Source organism: Nipponia nippon, unplaced genomic scaffold, assembly GCF_047370975.1.
Source record: "Nipponia nippon isolate SJK-2023a ecotype South Korea unplaced genomic scaffold, ASM4737097v1 scaffold_25, whole genome shotgun sequence".
NCBI lineage: Eukaryota > Metazoa > Chordata > Aves > Pelecaniformes > Threskiornithidae > Nipponia > Nipponia nippon.
Window position 1 is genome coordinate 1,770,490 of NW_028262342.1, and position 19,153 is coordinate 1,789,642.

At 54.9% G+C, this 19,153-nt stretch overlaps 2 protein-coding genes across 2 annotated transcripts in view; both read left to right on the top strand.

Moving 5' to 3' along the window:
- The first annotated feature begins 685 nt into the window (after positions 1–685).
- GPR61 (G protein-coupled receptor 61) lies at positions 686–3,123 on the top strand. The gene is made up of 2 exons (XM_087761891.1): positions 686–804; positions 1,554–3,123. Exon 2 carries the CDS (start codon positions 1,786–1,788, stop codon positions 3,121–3,123), a length of 1,338 nt encoding a protein of 445 aa, XP_087618017.1. The 5' UTR covers positions 686–804; positions 1,554–1,785.
- Positions 3,124–3,857: 734 nt separating this feature from the next.
- Positions 3,858–19,153, top strand: part of GNAI3 (G protein subunit alpha i3) — a 32,271-nt gene continuing 16,975 nt past the window's right edge. Inside the window, exon 1 of the mRNA XM_087761892.1 lies at positions 3,858–4,129. Within this exon, the coding sequence (XP_087618018.1) occupies positions 4,012–4,129 (118 nt within the window). The 5' untranslated portion in view covers positions 3,858–4,011. The remainder of the gene's footprint in view (positions 4,130–19,153) is intronic.

Here is a 19,153-nt window from a genome sequence, read left to right on the forward strand (position 1 = left end):
GCCAGGAGGAAGTTCGCAGCCTGTGCAGGCTTTTGGGGGGGTGCCAGTCCTTGGAAGACGTGGGAATCCCCCTTGGGATGGCCGTGCCCTGGGGAAACTGAGGCACAGAGGGTGGCGGGGGGGGCACTGCCCCGATCCCAGTGGCTCCGTTACTGAACTGGGAGCCAGGGAAGGGGCACTGGGCTGGGGGTGGGCAGAGCTGGGGACCTCTGCGGCCCCTCTGAGAGGCCCCCCCGAGAGGCCCCCCCAGCCCTGTGCATCCCCCTGTGCCTGTCCCCATCCCCGCTCTGTGCCTCCAGTGGGGACCTGCCCCCCGTCCCCTCCTCCCCACCGCCCCCCCCACCAGTGCCCCCGCGCTGTCGTCCCCCCCCTCTCCCCGACCCCCCGCTTTGCCTCCCCACCCCATGGCCCCCGAGGGGCTGCTCCCTCCCAGCGACCCCCCCCCCCAGCGCCCCCCCCAGCCCCTTTGAGGGGCGACTGGGGAAACTGAGGCCCGAAGCAACACGGGGGGTGGGAACCGGGGGCGGGGGAGCACCCACCCTCCATCCCCAACCCCGCGGGGGTGAAGCCGGGCTCCAGCCTCCCGCCACCCGCCCCCCCCCGCAATCCCCGGGGCCGGGGGTGGGGGGGCCGTGCCCGGGGTACCGCCGCGCCGGCGGGAGGTGTTTAGGACCCAGCAGCCGGGCGGGTGCGGAGCATCCCTCGCCGCAGCGGCTCCGTTACCGGCCCGGCCCCGAGCATCCCCGCCCGGCCCGGGGCCCCCCCGCCCTCGGCCCGGCCCACGGCCCCATGCAGCCCCCCAGGGTAGGTGCCGCGGCCCAGCCGCCCCAGCGGGGCGATGCCCGGGGGCTGGGGGGGGGGGGGGGGGGGCCGGCGGCCGGGGGAGGGGGAGGGGGGGGGGGCCGGTGTGGGAGAGGGGACCCCAACCGGTGGCATCGCCCCGGGGCTCCGGGGATGGGGGGACGACGGGCAGGGGAGGGGGGAACCTGCTGCCTGCACCCCCCCTTCCATCAGCACCCCCCCCCCCCGGGCTCCCCGGGGTGCAGGGGCTGGGGGTCCCCTCCCCACCTGGGAAGAACCCATGGGTGGGGGGCTCCGGGGTGGTCCCCAGACCCCCCCAACCGCACCCCGGGCTCTGGTGGCACCCATTGGGGTGGGTGGGGGTGCAGCACCCACCCCGGGGCCGGGGTTGGGGTGGGGGGGGGGTCACGCACGGCCCTCGAAGCCCAAGGGGTGAACGCAGGCGCCCGGGGTGCCAGTGACCCCCCACCCATCCCCATGGCCGCTTGCGGTCCCCAGGCTCTGGGCGAAAGATCCCGTTGGGGTGTTTTGGGTTGAAACCTTGGAGTTTGGGGGCTTTAGCCCCAGAATTGCCCATTTTCAGAGGCTTTTGGTTGAGAAAGGGGGTTGGCAGGGGAGGGGTGGCGTGGAGGGGGACCCGGGGGCCATGGGTGCTGCGGCTGGGGGTCGCAGCTGAACTGAGAACCCCCCCAGGCTCCCAGGGGTCCCCTGGCTTCGTGCCCACCCCGCTGACGGCTCTACCTTCCCCGCAGGTGCCCGGCGCTGCCCGGCGGCGAGGAGCGGGGAGATGAGCGGGGCCGGGGAGCACCCTTGGGTGCTCTGAGAGCCACCGCCGCGGCAGCACCCATCCCCGGACTGCAACCCGGGGCTGGCGGCGGGCATAAAACGGGCGAGGATGTGAGCCCCCGGCGATGCCCCGCCGCCCCGCGCTGGCCGCCCCGAGGATGGGCGATGGGCCGGTGAGCGCCGGCGCGGCGGCACAGGATGGAGCCCTCCCTGCCCGCTCCGTGGGCCTGGAACGGCTCTAGGACGGCACGGGGGCTCCAGCCCTCCCCGGGCCCCATGCCCCCCAACGGCACGGCCGACGGCAAACCCAAAGACGTGGCCTCCAAATCGGTGGGGCTTTTCTTCATGCTGCTCATCGACCTGACGGCCATCGTGGGCAACGCCGCCGTCATGACCGTCATCGTGAAGACGCCGGCGTTGCGCAAGTTCGTCTTCGTCTTCCACCTCTGCCTGGTGGACTTTTTGGCCGCCCTCACCCTGATGCCGCTGGAGATGCTCTCCGGCTCGGCCGTCTTCGACAGCCCGGTTTTCGGCGAGGCCATGTGCCGCGTTTACTTGTTCCTCAGTGTCTGCTTCATCAGCATGTGCATCCTCTCCATCTCCACCATCAACGTGGAGCGTTACTACTACGTGGTGCACCCCATGCGCTACGAGGTGAGGATGACGGTGGGGCTGGTGGCCTGCGTCCTTGTCGGCGTCTGGCTCAAAGCCGTGGCCACCTCCCTCGTCCCCGTGCTGGGCTGGTTGTCCCCCGACCGCCCGCCGGTGCCCGCCAGTCGCGGCTGCTCCTTGCAATGGAGCCGCAGTCCCTACTGCAAGTTCTTCGTCATCTTCTTTGCCGCCTTCTACTTCCTCCTGCCCCTCCTCATCATCGTGGTGGTCTACTGCAGCATGTTCAAGGTGGCGCGGGTGGCCGCCATGCACCACGGCCCCCTCCCCACCTGGATGGAGACGCCGCGGCGTCGCTCCGAGTCGCTCAGCAGCCGTTCCACCATGGTCACCACCTCAGGAGCCCCTCGTACCACCCCGCAGAGGACGTTTGGGGGAGGCAAGGCAGCCGCCATCCTGCTGGCCGTGGGGGGCCAATTCCTCTTCTGCTGGTTGCCCTACTTCTCCTTCCACCTCTACACCGCCCTGAGCGCCCAACCCTTGGTGGGGCCGGCGGCCGAGACCGTGGTCACTTGGCTCGGTTACTTCTGCTTTACCTCCAACCCTTTCTTCTACGGGTGCCTCAACCGGCAGATCCGGGGCGAGCTGGGCCGGCTCCTCACTTGTTTCTTCAAGCAGCCGCCCGAGGAGGACCTGAGGTTGCCCAGCCGGGAGGGCTCCATCGAGGAGAACTTCCTCCAGTTCCTCCAGGGCACCGGTTGTCCCGCCGAGCCCCGGCCCCGTACCCCCAGCCCCAAGCGGGACCAGCTCCCCGTCGATTTTCGCATCCCGGGGCAGATCGATGAGGACGCGGTCGAGGGGCCGGAGCGGCGTGGCGGGGACGGGGTCTACGTGCCGGTGGTCGCCTCTCCCAAACCGGAGCTGTAGCGTTTTTTTGGGGGTGGTGGTGGGAGGTTTGGGGGCAAACATGGCTGCAAGGGGAGAGCTGGTCTGAGTGTCTTGCTGGGGAGGGGGCTCGGGGGTCCCATGATGCTCGCCGGGAAGGGCCACCGGGTTTGGGGACGGCAGGTCGGGCGGGTGGCGGGTTGGTGGGCGCAGGTCGCATGCTGGGGACAAGCATGGGGGGCTTCGGGTTTTGGGGTGACTCCTCTCCTGGCATGGGGGGGGTCTCCTCCGAACGGGCGTCCCCTAGGTCCCCCCGGCCCCTGCGTGGCCCCGTACAGCCCAGGGGCTGGCAGCATGGTGTCCCCGGTCCCCTGTGTCCCCTGCAGAGGGGTGGCCCTGAGTCCCCTCCCCTGTCCCTCGCTGCAGGCCGCAGCTCTCCGGGGCCTGCCTTCCCCAGCGCCCCGGGCCCACCCCACAGCCGGGGGGCCGAGGCCTGGCCCTTTGGGGGGTGCGTGGGGCCGGAGCCCCCCCATCGTGGCGGGCATGGAGGGGGCTGGAAACGGGACGCGGGGCCGGGCCTGGGGGGGGAAAGGGCGGTTGTGGGGCCGGGCGGGGGCGGCCATGGCCCCCCTCCGCCCCCTCGAGGACTACAACTCCCATCATGCCCCGCTGCACCGAGGCGGAAGTAAGGCGCTCCTCCCAGCTCCCATCGCTCTACCGAGGCGGAAGCCCCGCCTTCAACTCCCAGCATGCCCTGCGAGGACTGCACTTCCCGTCGTGCCCCGCGGCGGGGTGACCGGATATCCGGCGCCGCCTCAGGGAGCCGCCCGGGCCGAGGCAGGCGAGAGGCTCAGCCCCGCACCGGCCCCGTTCTCATCCCGCTCCGGTTCCCGGCGGCCGAGCCGCCCGCCGGCCTTCCCCGCCGCCGCCATGGGTTGTACGCTGAGCGCCGAGGACAAGGCGGCGGTGGAACGGAGTAAAATGATCGACCGCAACCTGCGGGAGGATGGCGAGAAGGCGGCCAAGGAGGTGAAGCTGCTGCTGCTCGGTGAGGAGAAGGGGACGGGGGGGGCTTGGGGCGGTGAGGTGCCTCGGGGGAGGGTGGGAGGGCTGTGGGGAGGGTCTCCGGGGGGGGGGGGCGTGAGGGTCTCCCGGCCTCGGGGGAGGGGTTGAAGACGGCAGAGGTTGGGGTCTGTAGTGTCGGGGGGGGGGGGTCTGTGTAGCGAGGAGGAGGCTTGCGGGGCTACAGGGAGCTTTAGCGAGGGGGGGTCTGTGGGTGACCCGGGCTCAGGGAGGAGGCGGGAGAGGGCTGGGGCGTCCCCGGGCCCCGCGGGCGTTTGGGAGGGCCGAGGGAGCTGTGCGGAGAGGTGCCGGGCGGGCGGAGGGCTTTGGGAGGTCTCTAGGGCTTGGAGAGGGTGGAGGAGCCCCTGGGCAGGGGGCTTGGGGCTTTCCAGGGGTCAGGAGGGCTTTAGGGGGGGTCCCAGGCCGTCTTTGAGGAGAGGAGGGGAATGAGGAGGGGGTCCACGAGGCTGAAAGATCTTTAGAGGGTGAGTGGGGGGGAGAGGGACGGTGAGGGGGGCTGGGGAGGGGCCCGAGGGGTCCCTGGGGGGCTGGGGAGGTGTGAGGAAGATGAAGGGCTGGGACATGATCCCGATGGGAAAGCTGTGGGGAGGGACGGGGGGGTCTGGGACAAGACCACTTAGAGCAGCAGCTCTGCCTTTGTGTCGCTGGGGAGGGCTCGGCTCTCTACGAGGTCCCCAACCCCAGGTGTGGTCCTGTCCCCTCGCCCCTCCTTGGGTCCCCGATCTCCTCCCTGGGGCGAGGGAGGAGGAGGAGGTGGCCTGTCCTGCCCTCACAGGGGGCAAGGGGAGTGTGCTGCTGTCCTGGGCTGGGGCTTTTTCCTAGCCAGCCACTGCTTGATGAAATAACTCTCCTGTTTCTAGCCTGGGCGTTACCAGTGCTCCCTCCTGGCTGCTCCTGGGGGATGGTCCCTCCCCGGTGGCTTTGGGCGGGGGCTCTGAGAGCAGAAGGTGCGCGTTGGGCTGGCGTAGGTGTCCTTTCATCTTCGGGTTCATGGGACAGAGAAGGAAGGGAGCACTCGTGCTCTTGGTTGGATACAGAGAGTATATCGTTGGGGCTTGGCTATTAAGCTTTTTGCTTGTTATGGAGTAGAGGAATTAAATCCTTTTATCAGGTGAAAATGGCCCCTGGGCACCCGTGTTTCTCGGACGAGAAGCGCCCACGTTGGGGCGTGAGCTGCCTTGGCGGGGGTATAGTAATCACGCCGGGTTCCCCGTGCCTCACGCTGCCACAGGTCCTCCGATAGGATCTGACTTTGCGCAGAAGATGATTTCGGTTCGGCGTGCTCTGCCGTGGCTGAGCTGGTTCTGCAGAGCTTGCAGGAGTTTGAAACCAGCGTCGTCGCCGTTGCCCCGGTGCAGTCTCTGTATGCGCAGGCAACTGAGAAAGGAAGTGTCGCTTCTCTTGTGTTTTTATGTTTTCCAGCTAAAATGCGTTCAGGGGTTTTGAGAAGAGCTGAGTGGAACACTTTTCTTTAGAAGGACTACAGGTTCTCCTCAGCAGAGAGCTTTTGCTGTATTTGGTCCACGCTTTGGTAGCCATGTTTAGAAGTTCTTGTGGGTGATAATTAACTTGAGTGCAGAGGAGGCAAAAGCTGCCCGTCTCTGAAGTCTGCCGGATACAGACTGACTCCTGTGCTGTTTCTCGGCAGCGTCGTGTGAGCTCAGGACCAGGCGGTGCAGGGTGGTAGGTGGACCATCTGGCCGTGTAGGTCTTCCTCTTCTAACGTCTGGGTTGGTTTTTTTTTTTTTTTGTTGTTACACTGACGTTTTCCGTCTCGAGGGAGACAGATTGAGTTCGCGAGGACCAGAACAGTGGTGTTGAGCGTCTCCTGTTAGAACGGGACGTGTTAACGAACAGTTCTGCTTTCCAAGTGATTCTTGTCCTAAGAAAGCCTTTTTTTTTTCCATTTAGCCTGTTTTCACTTGTACCCTTGCAAGAGGTGCTCTGAGGTTTGTGATCTTGTGCTTATGTAGAAAACTTCTTGGCTGTGTGTCAAGATAATCCTTTATTCTCTAGGGGTTTGTTTTGGTGTTAGGAAGCAACGCTTGCAAATTCTCTGGATGGAATAATTCTCCCGTCGTATTTTTGTATGTCAGTTTTTTTTTCTTTGCGGTATTGTGTTCTTTGTGGCAATATTGAAAAGACACCGAGGGCTTCAGGGCCAAGGCTGCCTGACCTCATCAGCAAATGAGAGAGTGGAGGGAGTACCCAAAAGGTTGTACAATAATCGGTTTCGAAGCACTAGAGACCAGGTGAGGCTTTTAAAAGTACAAGCAGCAGCTGCCTTTTGGACCGCTGTTGACTTTGGATGGCAGCAGAATACCTGATTGCTGTGCTTCTGAGCATGTCTTCAGGTAAGGGCTTGTGCGTGTCGTTACTCCGGAGGAGCTCTTCTGGAATAATTGGACTTGCACGCAGTGTGACACTGGAGTAGCGATCTGTATCTACCCTTATTTAAAGAAATACCTATCTGGGATCAGGTTTGCACCTGGCCGTAACCTGCAATCTCTCTCAAATGTCACAGTTTTCTAGTTTGAAAAATTAGCCTAACAATTCCTGGCAATCAAAGGGGATGCTGAAATGTGCTCTCTCTGCGTGCAGCCCTGTTAATCTGCAGGTAAAGCAGAACAGTTAATTGCCAGAAGAAAAATATCTGCAGTGGGAACAAACGTCCTTTCAGTAAGGCATCAAGAAGCTGATGGAAAAGTTCATGAGGTTTTTTTCCATTGTTTGAGCAAGCTCTTTTTTTTTTTTCATAACATAGTATTAAAATGTCTAGGATATGTAGTGTCTTGTATCATTAACTGGTTGTAGGAGATCATGCGGTGGTTTATGTAACTGGAGCGAGCCTCTTGCAGTACTGCTGATGCAGTGAAGTTTAGAAGAAATGTATTTCTTTATCTATAAAGTTGGGAGTCCATACGTTCTTCCCCAGCTCTGTTAAAATAACTGCCCTAGTTTGGGCTTTGCAGAATTATGTAGGTTAAGGAAAGGCTCCTGCTTGTACAAAGGGTGGTGGTTCTTTCCCAGCTCTACTGTTAACCCAGCCTGGGTGTTAGGAGAGCTTGGTGAGTTAGGGACAGACCCAAAATCGGGAGGTTTTTGGTGCATTTGACTTCCTCCCCTCTTCCATAAGCATCAACTTCTTGGGCAGAGGAGGAAGGAGAGAGGATTTCAGCTGTGTGCTCCCTTCTTCCAGCAGCTGCTTTGGTGTGATTAGTACAGCACCTCGCATCCAGGAGGTGGTTTGGATGCTGGTGGAGGTGGTCTCAGCCGCTTGGTAACTGGGGGGTTGTTGGGGTTAAGGTAATTCTGGAGCTGTTTGTGTGGCAGCTTCGCTGCCGGGATTTCAAGTCACTTCATAATCTTTCCCTTTCACAACTCTGCATGTTGAGCAACTCCCAAGCTTTTGTTTCTTTTTTTTTTTTAATAAAACAAAAGTAAACCTGAGCATTGAATAGCGACTGACCCAAGGTCATGCCAACCCCTGCCCGTGTGATATAGTTGTTGTTTTGTGTGCGAATGCCATCAGCAGCTCCTCTCGAACTGGCGCTGGGCACGGTTTGAATGACTGGGCGCACCAGTTCGCAGCAGCAGGTAAAAGCTTTCTGCAACAAAAGCTGGCGCTGCTGGGAGGCTGGGAACAGCCCGGGAGTCCTCGCTCAAATCCCCGTGCTAAACACTGCCTCTTTTCTCTTCGTTTGCCTCCAGGAAAACGCTACTCTGCAGGCGCAGACATGCGATTTTGCTGACGTAGAAACCAGTGGGATTTTTCCAGTTGGGATGAGCAGCCAAAATGGAGGAGGGCGCAGGAACCCTTCCTGGTTAGTTCAGGTGCTAGCCTGTGTCCTTAGCTCCGCTCTCCAGCGCCTTTCAGAAGGTCTGGCACGTCGTGCCGGGCTGTGTCTCGGGGGATTTTGTGTGACATTGAGTGACGAAGCTCGTTGCTGGATGCACAAAGTTGTCCCGTTGCCAAATCCAGCCAGTTTCGCTTCTCTGCCCGCACTGGCCTGCGCAAATGGCATTTCGGTGGCGCCGGCTGTGCGAGTGCAGCCAGTGTTGAACTGTTCGTGCCTAAAACGCACCGTTATTCAGCCTGTTACAATTTTACTGGGTTTAGATCCTCTGTGTAATTATGTTGAAGTGGTCCTGCTAATTCATGCAAAAATAATTAAAAGCATAAGTTTGTTCTGAAATAGCCTTCATCTACATAACTCACCGAGCAAACTGCAGGCTCTGTTCCTCCTGGCGGCCTCAGCTTTTTTTCTGAGACTGATTTTTTTTTTTTTTCCCAATCATTTTCCCCCCGAATTCACCAAAGCTACCTCGGCACTGGTGCTTAACAAGATTTGGTTCTGTTTTGGTAAAAGATAGAAAAGAGCCTTCTAGGGATGCAAATCAGGGCAAAGCTGTTGCTGCTCCTTGTAATATCGTTAACTAGAAGTAGCTTTCCTAGCAGCACAGCAGCTTTGTTGCGGGTCCCTGTTTCAGAGGGACCATCGGGGTGTTAGCCCTGGCCGCTCCTCGGCTCTAGAGCTGCTTAGCGTCCTTTGAAAGGTGACAGGGAGCACAGGTCTCCAGCTCGGGTTGTCCTGGCCCTGCAGCGGTGGCTGCTGCTCCGAGCATCCTCCCCGGCTGGGAGGGACCCTGCTCAGGGACCTGCAGGGAGCCGTTGTCCTCTCTGATCTTTGAGCTATCTGGAGCTTTCCTCCTGCGAGCTTTTTGAGGTGCACAGCGTGTATCTTGTGACTTGAGGCCACGTGAAGATTTTTCTCACACATGCAGCAGTCGGGCTCAGCCCTGAGTTGTGTTTTCATAAGACAAAAATTAAATATCTCAGTCCAGTTAGCTTGAAGAGGCAACCGTTGGGAATTGTGATGAGATCGGTTCAGTGCCTGACTCCCAGCTCGGGTTGTGAAAGGTGCTCTCGACGTCTGAGACGTTCCGATCTTCGTGCAGAAGTGTCACGGCCATCTGGTGACTGCTTTCTAGCACAGAATGCTTGAAGCAATTTGATAACGGGTCAGATCTTCTCTCCCAAGACACAGACGCTTCTCGTCTGTGTTTTGAACTTCTTGGAGAACCCGATGCACTTGTCCTCTACCGAGACGGAGGTAGGATCTGTCTTGGTGCTGGTATTTCCCTGCCTTCAGATGTCGGAGCTGCAGCTTACAGCCATGTCCCACCTGAGGACCTGACGGAGGATCTCTGTGTACCTTCTTGGTCTTCAGTTCTGCCCTTCGCCCACCAAAACTAGATGCAGGGTAGCCAAAATGTTTCTTATCTACAAAACAATCATTCTTCAGAGTGACTTAACCTCACTGCTCTTTTTGAGGAGTCGGCTGTGATTTAATCAGGGCAACTGCAGCTTGGAAAAGCGATGGTCTGGCCACACTGGGTGCTGCTGCGTAGGTGCAAACTTCTGTTTTCGGCATGATGTCACGCCTGATGTCATTAGCCAGCTGTGGGATGGGACAACTTCTGGCTGGCTGAGGCTGCCTGGGTTGTGTGTACATCACATGCTTGCGTACAGACAGACGGACAGACAAATGGGTTTGGGCCCCGCGCTGGGAGCTGAGGACAGACAATTTATAACACACAGCTGGGAGTGACTGGCTGGGGAATTGGGATTTCATCCTATCCTCCAAGAGCCCTCTGGACATGGTTCAACTTTCATTAAATGCTGAGGCAGAGCCCTGAAATAACTTTTCTTGGCAGAGGAAAGTGTGCTGCGAAGAGGAATTTTTTAATTAGAACGTGGCTTTTTTAAGTTTTGAGCAACTCTAGCGGTAAAGGCACGATGCTCCCCACTTCAGGTACATAAGGCACTTGCTCCTCGTGCTCCTCCTTGATGACTTAGACAGGGTTTGCATCTGAAGTGACTGACAGATGATTATTTTTCTAGCGCGCTCTTCGTAAACTGGGCGCCTGGCTCGGGTGATACCCCACCTCTGCGCCGTCACCTTTTGTTCCCCCGCCGGTACCAGCGCCGGCGACCATCCGATGCCTGTCTCTTATTTCATGTTTTCTCAGTTGGTGTTTGGTAACTTCTCTGCCTCCTTTAACCTTCTCTCCTTACCAGGGTGGCACTGGCTGGGTTATCTTTAAAAACAAACAACGAGCAGGATCCAAATTCTGGGGCAAGCGGAGGGGTCGGTGGAGCTCAGCCTCCTGTGGTTTTGTGTTTTGGGGTCTCCGTCCCCCACGAACTCCCTCGTGTTTGAGGAATGAGCTTTTCCCTCCGCGGGGGAGCTGACAGTCTGTTCCCCACCCGGCTGCTTATTTTGATAAGTGTTTGTAACAACTCAAGACTGTTGTCCCTGCATCGGATTCAGTGGATGTTTGACTTTTTAAAAACAGGCACATCACAAGAAGAAACTTGATACTCGGGAGACCAGGCTAATGAAAATCTTTTCCAAACCCCTCTCTTCCCACCATTCCCTCCCCTTCCAACTCATCTGTTGCTTTCTGATATAACTCCCATTTTAGAGGCCTTGCTTGGCTGTTTCTCGGTTGCCTTTCACCCATACTAGTACATGAGCAGACCAGGTGGTGCCTTTTTTATCCCGTACCTCTGAGAGCATCCACTTGTGTGAACCCTGCCCGAGAAGGATTGGTGTTACTGCGTTATTCCCTGGCGTTTGGAGGATGAAAAAGCTGCCGGGGAAAGCATCTTCAGGATGACTCCTGCCACAGGTTAGGGAGGATGTTTGCTGCGTTTGTGACGTGCTGCAACGCTTCGCTGGAAGCTGCTCCTCACGCTCAAACTTAGGTCTGAACATAAAGAACATAAAACTGTAGGTCTGAACATAAGGTGAGAAAGGGGTGCCCGGGAGGCCCAGCCAGGAGAGATGTTCATTTGATCTTCAGCCAAAAGACACATCGCGGCAGCGTGTCGCCTATCAGTGGGTGCCTCGAGTCCACGCTGCTCAACAGCAGGCGCAATTAGTTTAAAACACTCCCAGGAGTGTTGTTCAAAGAGCTGCAAAAACAACTGCAAACCAGAAGTCCCGGGCTGGCTCTTCGCTGCATAGCTTAAAAAGCAGCACAGGGGCCTTTGCATGAAGAGGACAAGGTGTTTGCAGCTGATTTCGGAAAGGATTTGAATGCACTGGTTGGGGAGAAGGGAATTCGGGGCTCCCTGGCTGAGCATTTAGGGTACAGGTTGCTGGCGCCGGTGCAGGTGGTTACGGCATCCTACCATGAGCGTGGCTGGTGCTGGCTTCACGGAGGAGAAGGGCACAGCTGGTATTTACAGTTATCACCCTTGGGCCGGTTGGCTACTTCGTGGCGGGAATGAAAGGTTTCGTTTCCACCAGGGAAATGTTTTCTCATGCGTGTGGGTTTGTAGCTATGAGCAGTTTCAGCTGCGACAGCCCTTCCTTCCTCGTGCTGGCGGTGGCTGCGCTGCGGAGTCGGGATTAGGTAATGCGGTTATTGGCCTCCCTCTCCTCAATCGGATTTGAGCTTCGATTTGATTCTGGCTGTGGACAAAAATAGTTTTTTTTTTTTTTTTTGTGCAAGAAATTATTTTATATCGAAAAGTAAAAAGGGACGTTGCTGAAGGTTCGTGCTGTCACCCAAATACTCTTGGACGCTAGCCTTGCAGTCTTGTGAGTGCAGAAGACCATCCCCTGTAAGATCAGTATCCTCTCTTCACCAAAAGACTTCTTTATGGAGTCGCTTCTTTGACATTTATTGCGCTTGAGGGATGACAGCGGAGGAACATCAACAGTTAATGTCTGTCCCCTTCATGGCTACAAGCGGTTGTAAACCAGTTGTGCTCTTAGCTGTGCCTCTGTAAGCTTAGACAGTCATGAGGTGCAACAGCCATGCAAGGAGGGGGGAAAACCAATCTGCCTGCCTTTTTTTCCCCCGTTTCCAGTTTCTATCTTTCATGTTATCTGGAAAAACTTTCTTAACTTCTTTACTTTTGTAATTGCATGACTTAGTGCCTATTTCTGCAACTCCTTAAGCAATTTGTCGGTGACGCCGACGGTCACTCGGATCTGTGTGTGGGTGACAGCGCATGAGCAGGCGGCTAGCTCCGCCAGACCGGTGTTTCCCGGTGGTCGGCAGGATCGGTGCAGAATTCCCGGGGATATCCCAATCTTCTCAGTGGTCACGGGATGTTTTTAACCACCCTCCGGCGTGAAGCGAACCCAGTGTTTCCCAGCGCCTTGGTGCCGTGAGGCTGCGATGTGGTACGGTGTCTGCTTTGAACGCTGCAGGTTAAATGGGTTGATGGTCTCTCCCCATGCTGGCACTGCCTGCTTGGCACCCTCTCTTCGTTTGAGAGCTGAGCTTCGGCCTCGGCGCTGCCCTGCGTGGAGGCAGTCGCCGTGCCAAGTGCTCGAAGGCCTTCCCTTGTGAGGCGCCTGTTAAAATCCTCCGCAGAAGCTTTAAGGCAATCGTTGCACGTTCAAAGCCTTTCTTAAAAACAAAGCTAATGCCCTAGCAGTTTTAAGGCAAAAAGAAAGGCTTATAAAACATAATGCTTGGGTGCTCAGGGGTTAATGTTCATCCCTGAGGCATTTACAGCTTTATGGTTTCAAGTCTTAACTTTTCTGGCTTATACAAACAACATTTTAAGGCGTATTGAATGGCTGAATGATATATGTAAGACTAATTCTTCCCCTGATTTTTTTCATATGGGGACGTTATTAGATTCATATGGAAAATAAATGCAATTGCGTGTGGCATGAAGTGCCTGTGATCTGTTGTGAGCGTGTGACAGCGAAGTGGAAACGTGTGGCCCCTCGGTGTGTACCACGGGGCGGTTTGCGGGCTGGGCTGGCCGCAGCCACCCGGACACAGCTCTTGCATCGCTCTCCTCCGCGTTGGGAAATCCTCCTCCGGGGCTGCCGCTGGTCCTGAGCATCTTCCAGGTACCTTCTGGGGGGGAAAACCTGGATCAGCTGCAGCCCAGGTAAGCCAGGAGGCAAAGCAGTACACGGCGTTTCGTTTGAAAGCCTGTTGAAGTGATCCTAGGGCTCACGTTGCTTATGTTTTCAAAATGGCATTCCTTAAACAACCCTCTGTTTTTATTTCATCCAGAGGCAGCGACACCTTTGAGTGGTTTGTCCTGTAACGTTGGCTCCTCTTACCTCCAAAGTTAAGCTTTAGTCAGCCCATATGCCCTGTTTTATTTGTACACATTGTTTTTTTTCTGTGTAGCTAAAGCCTAAGTGTCAGCCTAAGCCGTCCCGGTTCTTGTTGACTTTTCTAACAAGAGCTGTATCTTCTGCGGCCCGGTGGTATGACCCCGCTCATTTCTCTCATGGGTTTTTTCCCCTTTTCCTGATTCCCAGCGCAGCTCTCGCTGCCTTTGATTCTGTCGTTTGTTGAACCCCTCTTGGCCTTGTGATATCCAGGAGCTTTCCAGGGGTGCATTGAAATAAAGAAAAAAAAAAAAATCTCGACAAGGGGAGATGGGGCGAACGTTAGCAAGGATGGCAGCTCACCCTTGCTTAGAAATACACACGCAAGAAGGGGGGGATGTCAGGTTTTGAACGTACTACGATGAGGTTAGAAACTGGGAGGGTGGAAATGGCGAAGAGGACCCGATAGTTCAGCTTTCCAGAAACGTGGCTGCGCAGGGACACGGGCTGCGGGAGGGTCTGCGGGGTCTCCAAGAGCCTTTCCAGGTGGAATACAAACAGGCAGGCTTGTGGAAAACTATCTTAGGAACGTGGATGTGGCTAAGGGGAAATATTCACGTTCGCATTGCTAGGGCGGGATGTTGAATAAATGTTAACGGAAAGGAAACATCTGTTTTATCGGGGAGATAGCCATCGGGGTTTATGATGATTTGACTAGCTCCTGCTCCATGCTTGCGATGGATCCCCTGATATTTTAGGGTCTGGCCTCCTGACAGCTTTGTCGTGCTGTTGATTTGGCCCCTTTTTAGTCCGTCAGAGGGAAGATTGTTCGGTTTTGGGTTTTGCAGGTGGGCTGGAACCGCAGCCAGGCGGTTCCGTGTCACTTCATAGCTGCACCTTAGCACGAAAGGCTCGTGTCGTCTTCCCAGGTCTGTAACGCCTGGGGTTATTCCCGAGCTGTTCCAGAGGGGATATTGGAAACCCTAAGCAATTCCCGTGGATTTCAGAGTTCAGCAAGGGTTGCAGCATCATCCTGCCTCAGGAATGGCCTGGCAAAGTTTCTGCCAAACCCCTGCTGAGATTTTAAAGCCGATACGGGCTGTTGCTGTAGTTACACGCTGTGCACGCTCTCCTCTAGAGGCTAGAAATCAGAAACATGTCACTCTGTTAATTTTTGTCTTCCTCGCTCGTACTTTAATGGATATTCCAGGTGCATCCCTTCTGTGTCTCGAGCAAGAATTTGTTTCAGCAGTGACCTGGTTTCTCTTCAGAAACTTTCAGATGCTGCAAGACTTTTCCCCTTAATTGCAGGGGGGAAAAATTCCTCACCCGAAGTACGGTTTAATGCAGTTTTGATACGACTTTAGAAAAAAAAAAAAAGCACTTGGGATTGTTTGTACCCTCTGAAGCAGCGAACTGGATGCTCGTGGCTGGAAGATGTAGGTAGTCTTTGACCTACCCTCCTTGTTTCCCGAGCAGGGTGAATTAAGTAATGGGTTTAAAAGCAAACATTTTATGCAGAGTGTAGTTGTGTAGACCTGTAATTCCCAGTCTAAGCTGTCTTTTGGTAGCTTGCTTGTCGCTCTCTTCCCTGTGATCTCCAGCGTGTGGACATGCCAAGTTGCTTGGCTTCCCATCTCCTGCTACAGGAAAGCCTCCGGCTTCCTTGGGGGAAGCGGTTGGATGATAATTTCCCCCCTTTGTGCGCGTTGCTCTCCCAGGGCCAGTACTAATATGGCTGGAATGCTGCTCAGGTTCCCCCTCCTCTCCCTTCCCCCTCCAGAGGAAAAAGGGATCTGGCTGTAGGACTTCTCCAGGGCTTGCCATCCACTGAGCAGAAGGGAGTTCAGCGCCGTCTTGACGGTGCCGACCTCTCCCTTACCACCCCAAGCGCTTTTTCGGATGGTTTGGGGTGAGCTCCGGTGCCTCCCGGCTCGGGCTGGTTTCTGGAGGGAAGGGCTGCTGGCTGAAGGACGCGCTGAAGAGCAAGGACTTCCCCAAATCCTTGCAGAGCGTGCATCCATCAAGTGGGGCAAGCCACTGAACAAGAAGCAGTAAATGCCTTCTAACAGGTTAGCTGCTGTTTGTGTCGAGGGTGTGCAAGCAGAGCTGTGGGATAGATAGGTTTCTTGCTGCTAATTTGGGAAAAGAGAAGTTAAGACTTCTGAAACTATTTTTCCACTGAGTTACGACATCCCCGCTGAGGTCGGCCTCGGTTTCTTGTGACGAAACGTGATCCCTGCGTAGCTGTGCTAATCGGAGCAAAAAGGAAAGGTTTGCTTTTCCTTTTACAGTGAGAAACATCCCAGTAATGCTCAGACTTTCATGTTTTTTGAACCCAGGAAGATACAGTGTCATATTTCATGATTTTTGAACTCTTTCTAGCTCCCCATCTGGTCCCTGCCTGCGATCCCAGAGGCCGGGTGCTTCGCCTGCGGAGTCCATAAGAATTTCAATGTAACTCTATCCGCTCTCACTCATCATCTGAATTTCTAATGCAAAGCATCGGTTTTCTGTAGGTTGGAGCAGTGTTTCAGGAGCATTTAAATTCCTACTCTTTTTTTTTTGCCTACTAAAGGTACTTGACTGAAGGCTTAAGCCACACTGTAAGTGTAAACACCATGCATCAGGGTAAATGAAGCTGCATGTTAGCAGGGAACAAAGGGTGCAGATGAAAAGCTGTTTACCGAGTAGATCCAATATGGATTGCTTTATGGCAACCCCTTACAGCCACTCCAGTGAGGTGGAAAAAGGAGAACAGCAGCTTGGAGGTGGTACATCTGCAAATATTTAGAGAAGTTGCAAGCATCAAAGAACAGAAGTGAGACCTGGAGATGTCGAAGCCGGGGCTGGAAAGTAAGAGTAAAAATGCAAATGATTGTGGACCTTGCTTGGGGTGAGGGGTAAGAGAAGAGTAAAAGCAAAGGCACAAAGTGAGAGAGGCCCCTGAAAAAGCCTTATGCTGCGTGGGAGGACGACGTGCAGGTATCTCAGAATAGACCAGGGCAGCGTTAATGCTTTTTTTTTTTTTTTCTGAGCAATTGAGATGAGACGGTGCCTGACGTTGGCCATCGCATCGGCAAGCAGCTGCCACCCCAGCAGGAGCTCCCAGCAAATGATTACGGAGCTGGAGGGCAGACGTTTTTAAATGACTGTTTAATGAGGTACCTTGTCTGGATGGCTCTTGCAGGAGCAGAGAGCGACTCTGGGAGAGGACCTGGAACATTAGGAAAAACTCCTTTAGGAATAACATCCCAGAGGAGGTGACTTACTGCTTGGCCGTGCCTTTGTAGCTGTGACTGCCATTAGCGTGTGCTGTAGGAGCCAATTCTGGGTTGTACGTTGGTAAGGAGAGGTTTAGAGGATGTGGGTCACTATTTCCTACCTCTGCTAGTTCCTTCCAAGTAATAGGGTGAGTAACCAGCACCTTTTCCTCCGAGAGCATGGATTGCTGCTCTTTTAAGCTCCCCTGAAGTGTGTGGGGGTTGGAAATGAGAAGGGAAGGAGTTAACCGAATATGGTTTGAATTAGTGTTGTATAACCAACCTGGCTATGTTGTCATGGCATAATTGTATCTGACATTGTTTTGTCAGTCAAATGACAGGTAGTACAAGTTCAGCATTGCCTGCTGCAGCAGCAGATTATTTTAAGATAATCTAAGAAGGAAATGACAGCAAATATGACGATGAGAAATAAAAGCCAGCGAGGTTATGTTCCAAAGTCTCTTCTAAATTCCTGCTGTTGGGACTCTGGGTCGAACACTGCTGTTTCAGGACACCAAAGCTTTCAAATCGCAGCACCTTAAGATGGGGAGTGTGGAGGATGGCTGTGAAAATAAAAATGAGGTTTTGTGTTCCTCCCAGGGTGGAAGTGCTGAGTCTATAGAACGTTAACATTTTCATATCTGACCACAAACGCTGCCGTGCTGAGCGCCCAAGAAGCCGTAGCAGGAGCACGCAGCCCTTCTTGATGCCATCCCTGATCTGTGCCAGCCGGAGGAGAGGCGCAGACATCTTGGCAGCTGCGAGAAGAGGCGATAACAAAAGAAAAACCGCCTGCTAAAGGGGAGGTTGTTTCCTGCAAGCTGCTGGCTTCAGACGCGGTCTCGCCGTAGCTGGCTGCGGGCTGCAGCGAGGAGCCCTGCTGGCATCGTCTGCTTCAGGCCCCGGGATTTGCTTGGGTGGAAGGTGTTAACTCCAGCATCTGAGCCGATTTTGAGGGATTCTGCTTAAAACCTGCTTCATTTTTTGTCCCCGTTAGTGCTTCTTGAATGGCTTTGAAGGTGGAATCTAGTTTATATTGCCTGCTCTACTTGAGGCTGAACTGGCAATAGCTTTTCTTTAAGGCTTGAGGGAAGGAAAAAAAAAAAATTGAATTCCTTATGCTTAGGAATGATGTAAAAGTTAAATTCTTGGCAGCCTGGAAGTATTTTGTCATGAGAGGCTCTAATCTGGTAACTCTTCAACCTAAACTAAAGGCTAATTGATTTAAATTGCACTACATGCCCTATCTTGGAAACAGTTTTCCTACCGTGCCGGGCAGCTGTCGGTGTTACAGTCCCTCGAGGGGGGATGTCGAGACAGATAAACTCAAGGCGGTATCTGAGCAATCGGCATTTAAAGGTGTCGGTGCTCTTAGATGTATATCCTGGCCGTGGCACCCCCGGGAGCTGTGCAGGAGAGGCACTGGGTGCTTGTTTGTTGAACACCACCATGTTTCTGTCATTGCTTCTCTATTCTCTTGTGCAAAATGATTTCGAAGAAGCAGAAATCCTTGTCCGGCCACCCCACGGTGGAGGTACAGCCCCACGACACCTGCAAATGGATATAACGAGTTAAGGCACTGTTTGACTTGACTTTCTTCCCACTTGGCAGGCTGAGAACCTGCCACGAAAGTGCTTGTCCTACTGTGAAAGCTCTTACTGTGTGAAGAGGCTGATTTGCATTTGGTCTCTTCAGAGCTGTAAAAATATTTGGGTGCTTGTTTGGTTTGGAGCTGTCTAAGTGCAAATAGGAAACGCACCTTCAGCTTGAAAATGACCTTGTCTGATGTTGGGGAAACTTTCTCTTGTAATTTAATACAGCAACGGATCCTCAGGAATCCTCATCAACATCTGGGAATTGACCGGGATGAACTTGGGAGTGGAAATACAAGCGCAAGGCTGTAAAGGCTGCGTTGTCCTCGTTCAGTCCCGATTTGCCGACGACAGGTCCGGGCTCAGGTTGGCACGACGCGTTCGCCGCTGGTGAATGAGCTGCTTGTATCTGGCTGTTGTGTAACTCCAGAAAGCAGCCGTTGTGTCTGCTCCTTCCCACCCACCGCCGTGACCTGCACCTTAACGTTCCTGCCGGTACTTTTAATTCCCTTATCGGCCAAAAAGGGTTTTACTGGTGATATTGGAAAGAACCTGAAGGAACGTGAAGCAAGCAGGTGAAAAGGTGCACAAAATTCCTAACAAGGAAGTAGTTTGTACCTATTGCACACACAAACCCAACCAAACAACCTCTTATCTTCACGGGTTTGGTTTCTTGGTTCCCCTGCCCGTTTGACATAAAGTTCTGAGCCCGAGAAGTGAATTCCGCTTTTTTTAAAAAGCGCTGCGGCTTTCATACCCCGTTCGTGGTGCTGTTCCTAGGAGCTGGCCTTCCTGAGGCTTCAAGGATGCAAGGATGAAACTGGAATGCAGCGTTGTCCTCTCTGGATGTTGCGAGAGGCTTGGGAAGCTCTCTCCTGGACACCGTGCTTCCCGAAGGCAGCACCAGAAGGCTTTTCTGCCTTTTTTTTTTTTTTTTTTTTCTGGAGAAGTATGCCACAGCCCAGTTTTCACAGCCTGACATTCCTGAAAGCTGGTAGTCGTCTTTTTTTTTTTTTTTTTTTTTTCCTTCCTG

What these genes read in the sequence shown, in the direction of transcription:
- GPR61 (XM_087761891.1), top strand. Translation starts at nt 1,786, where the DNA reads ATGGAGCCCTCCCTGCCCGCTCCGTGGGCCTGGAACGGCTCTAGGACG.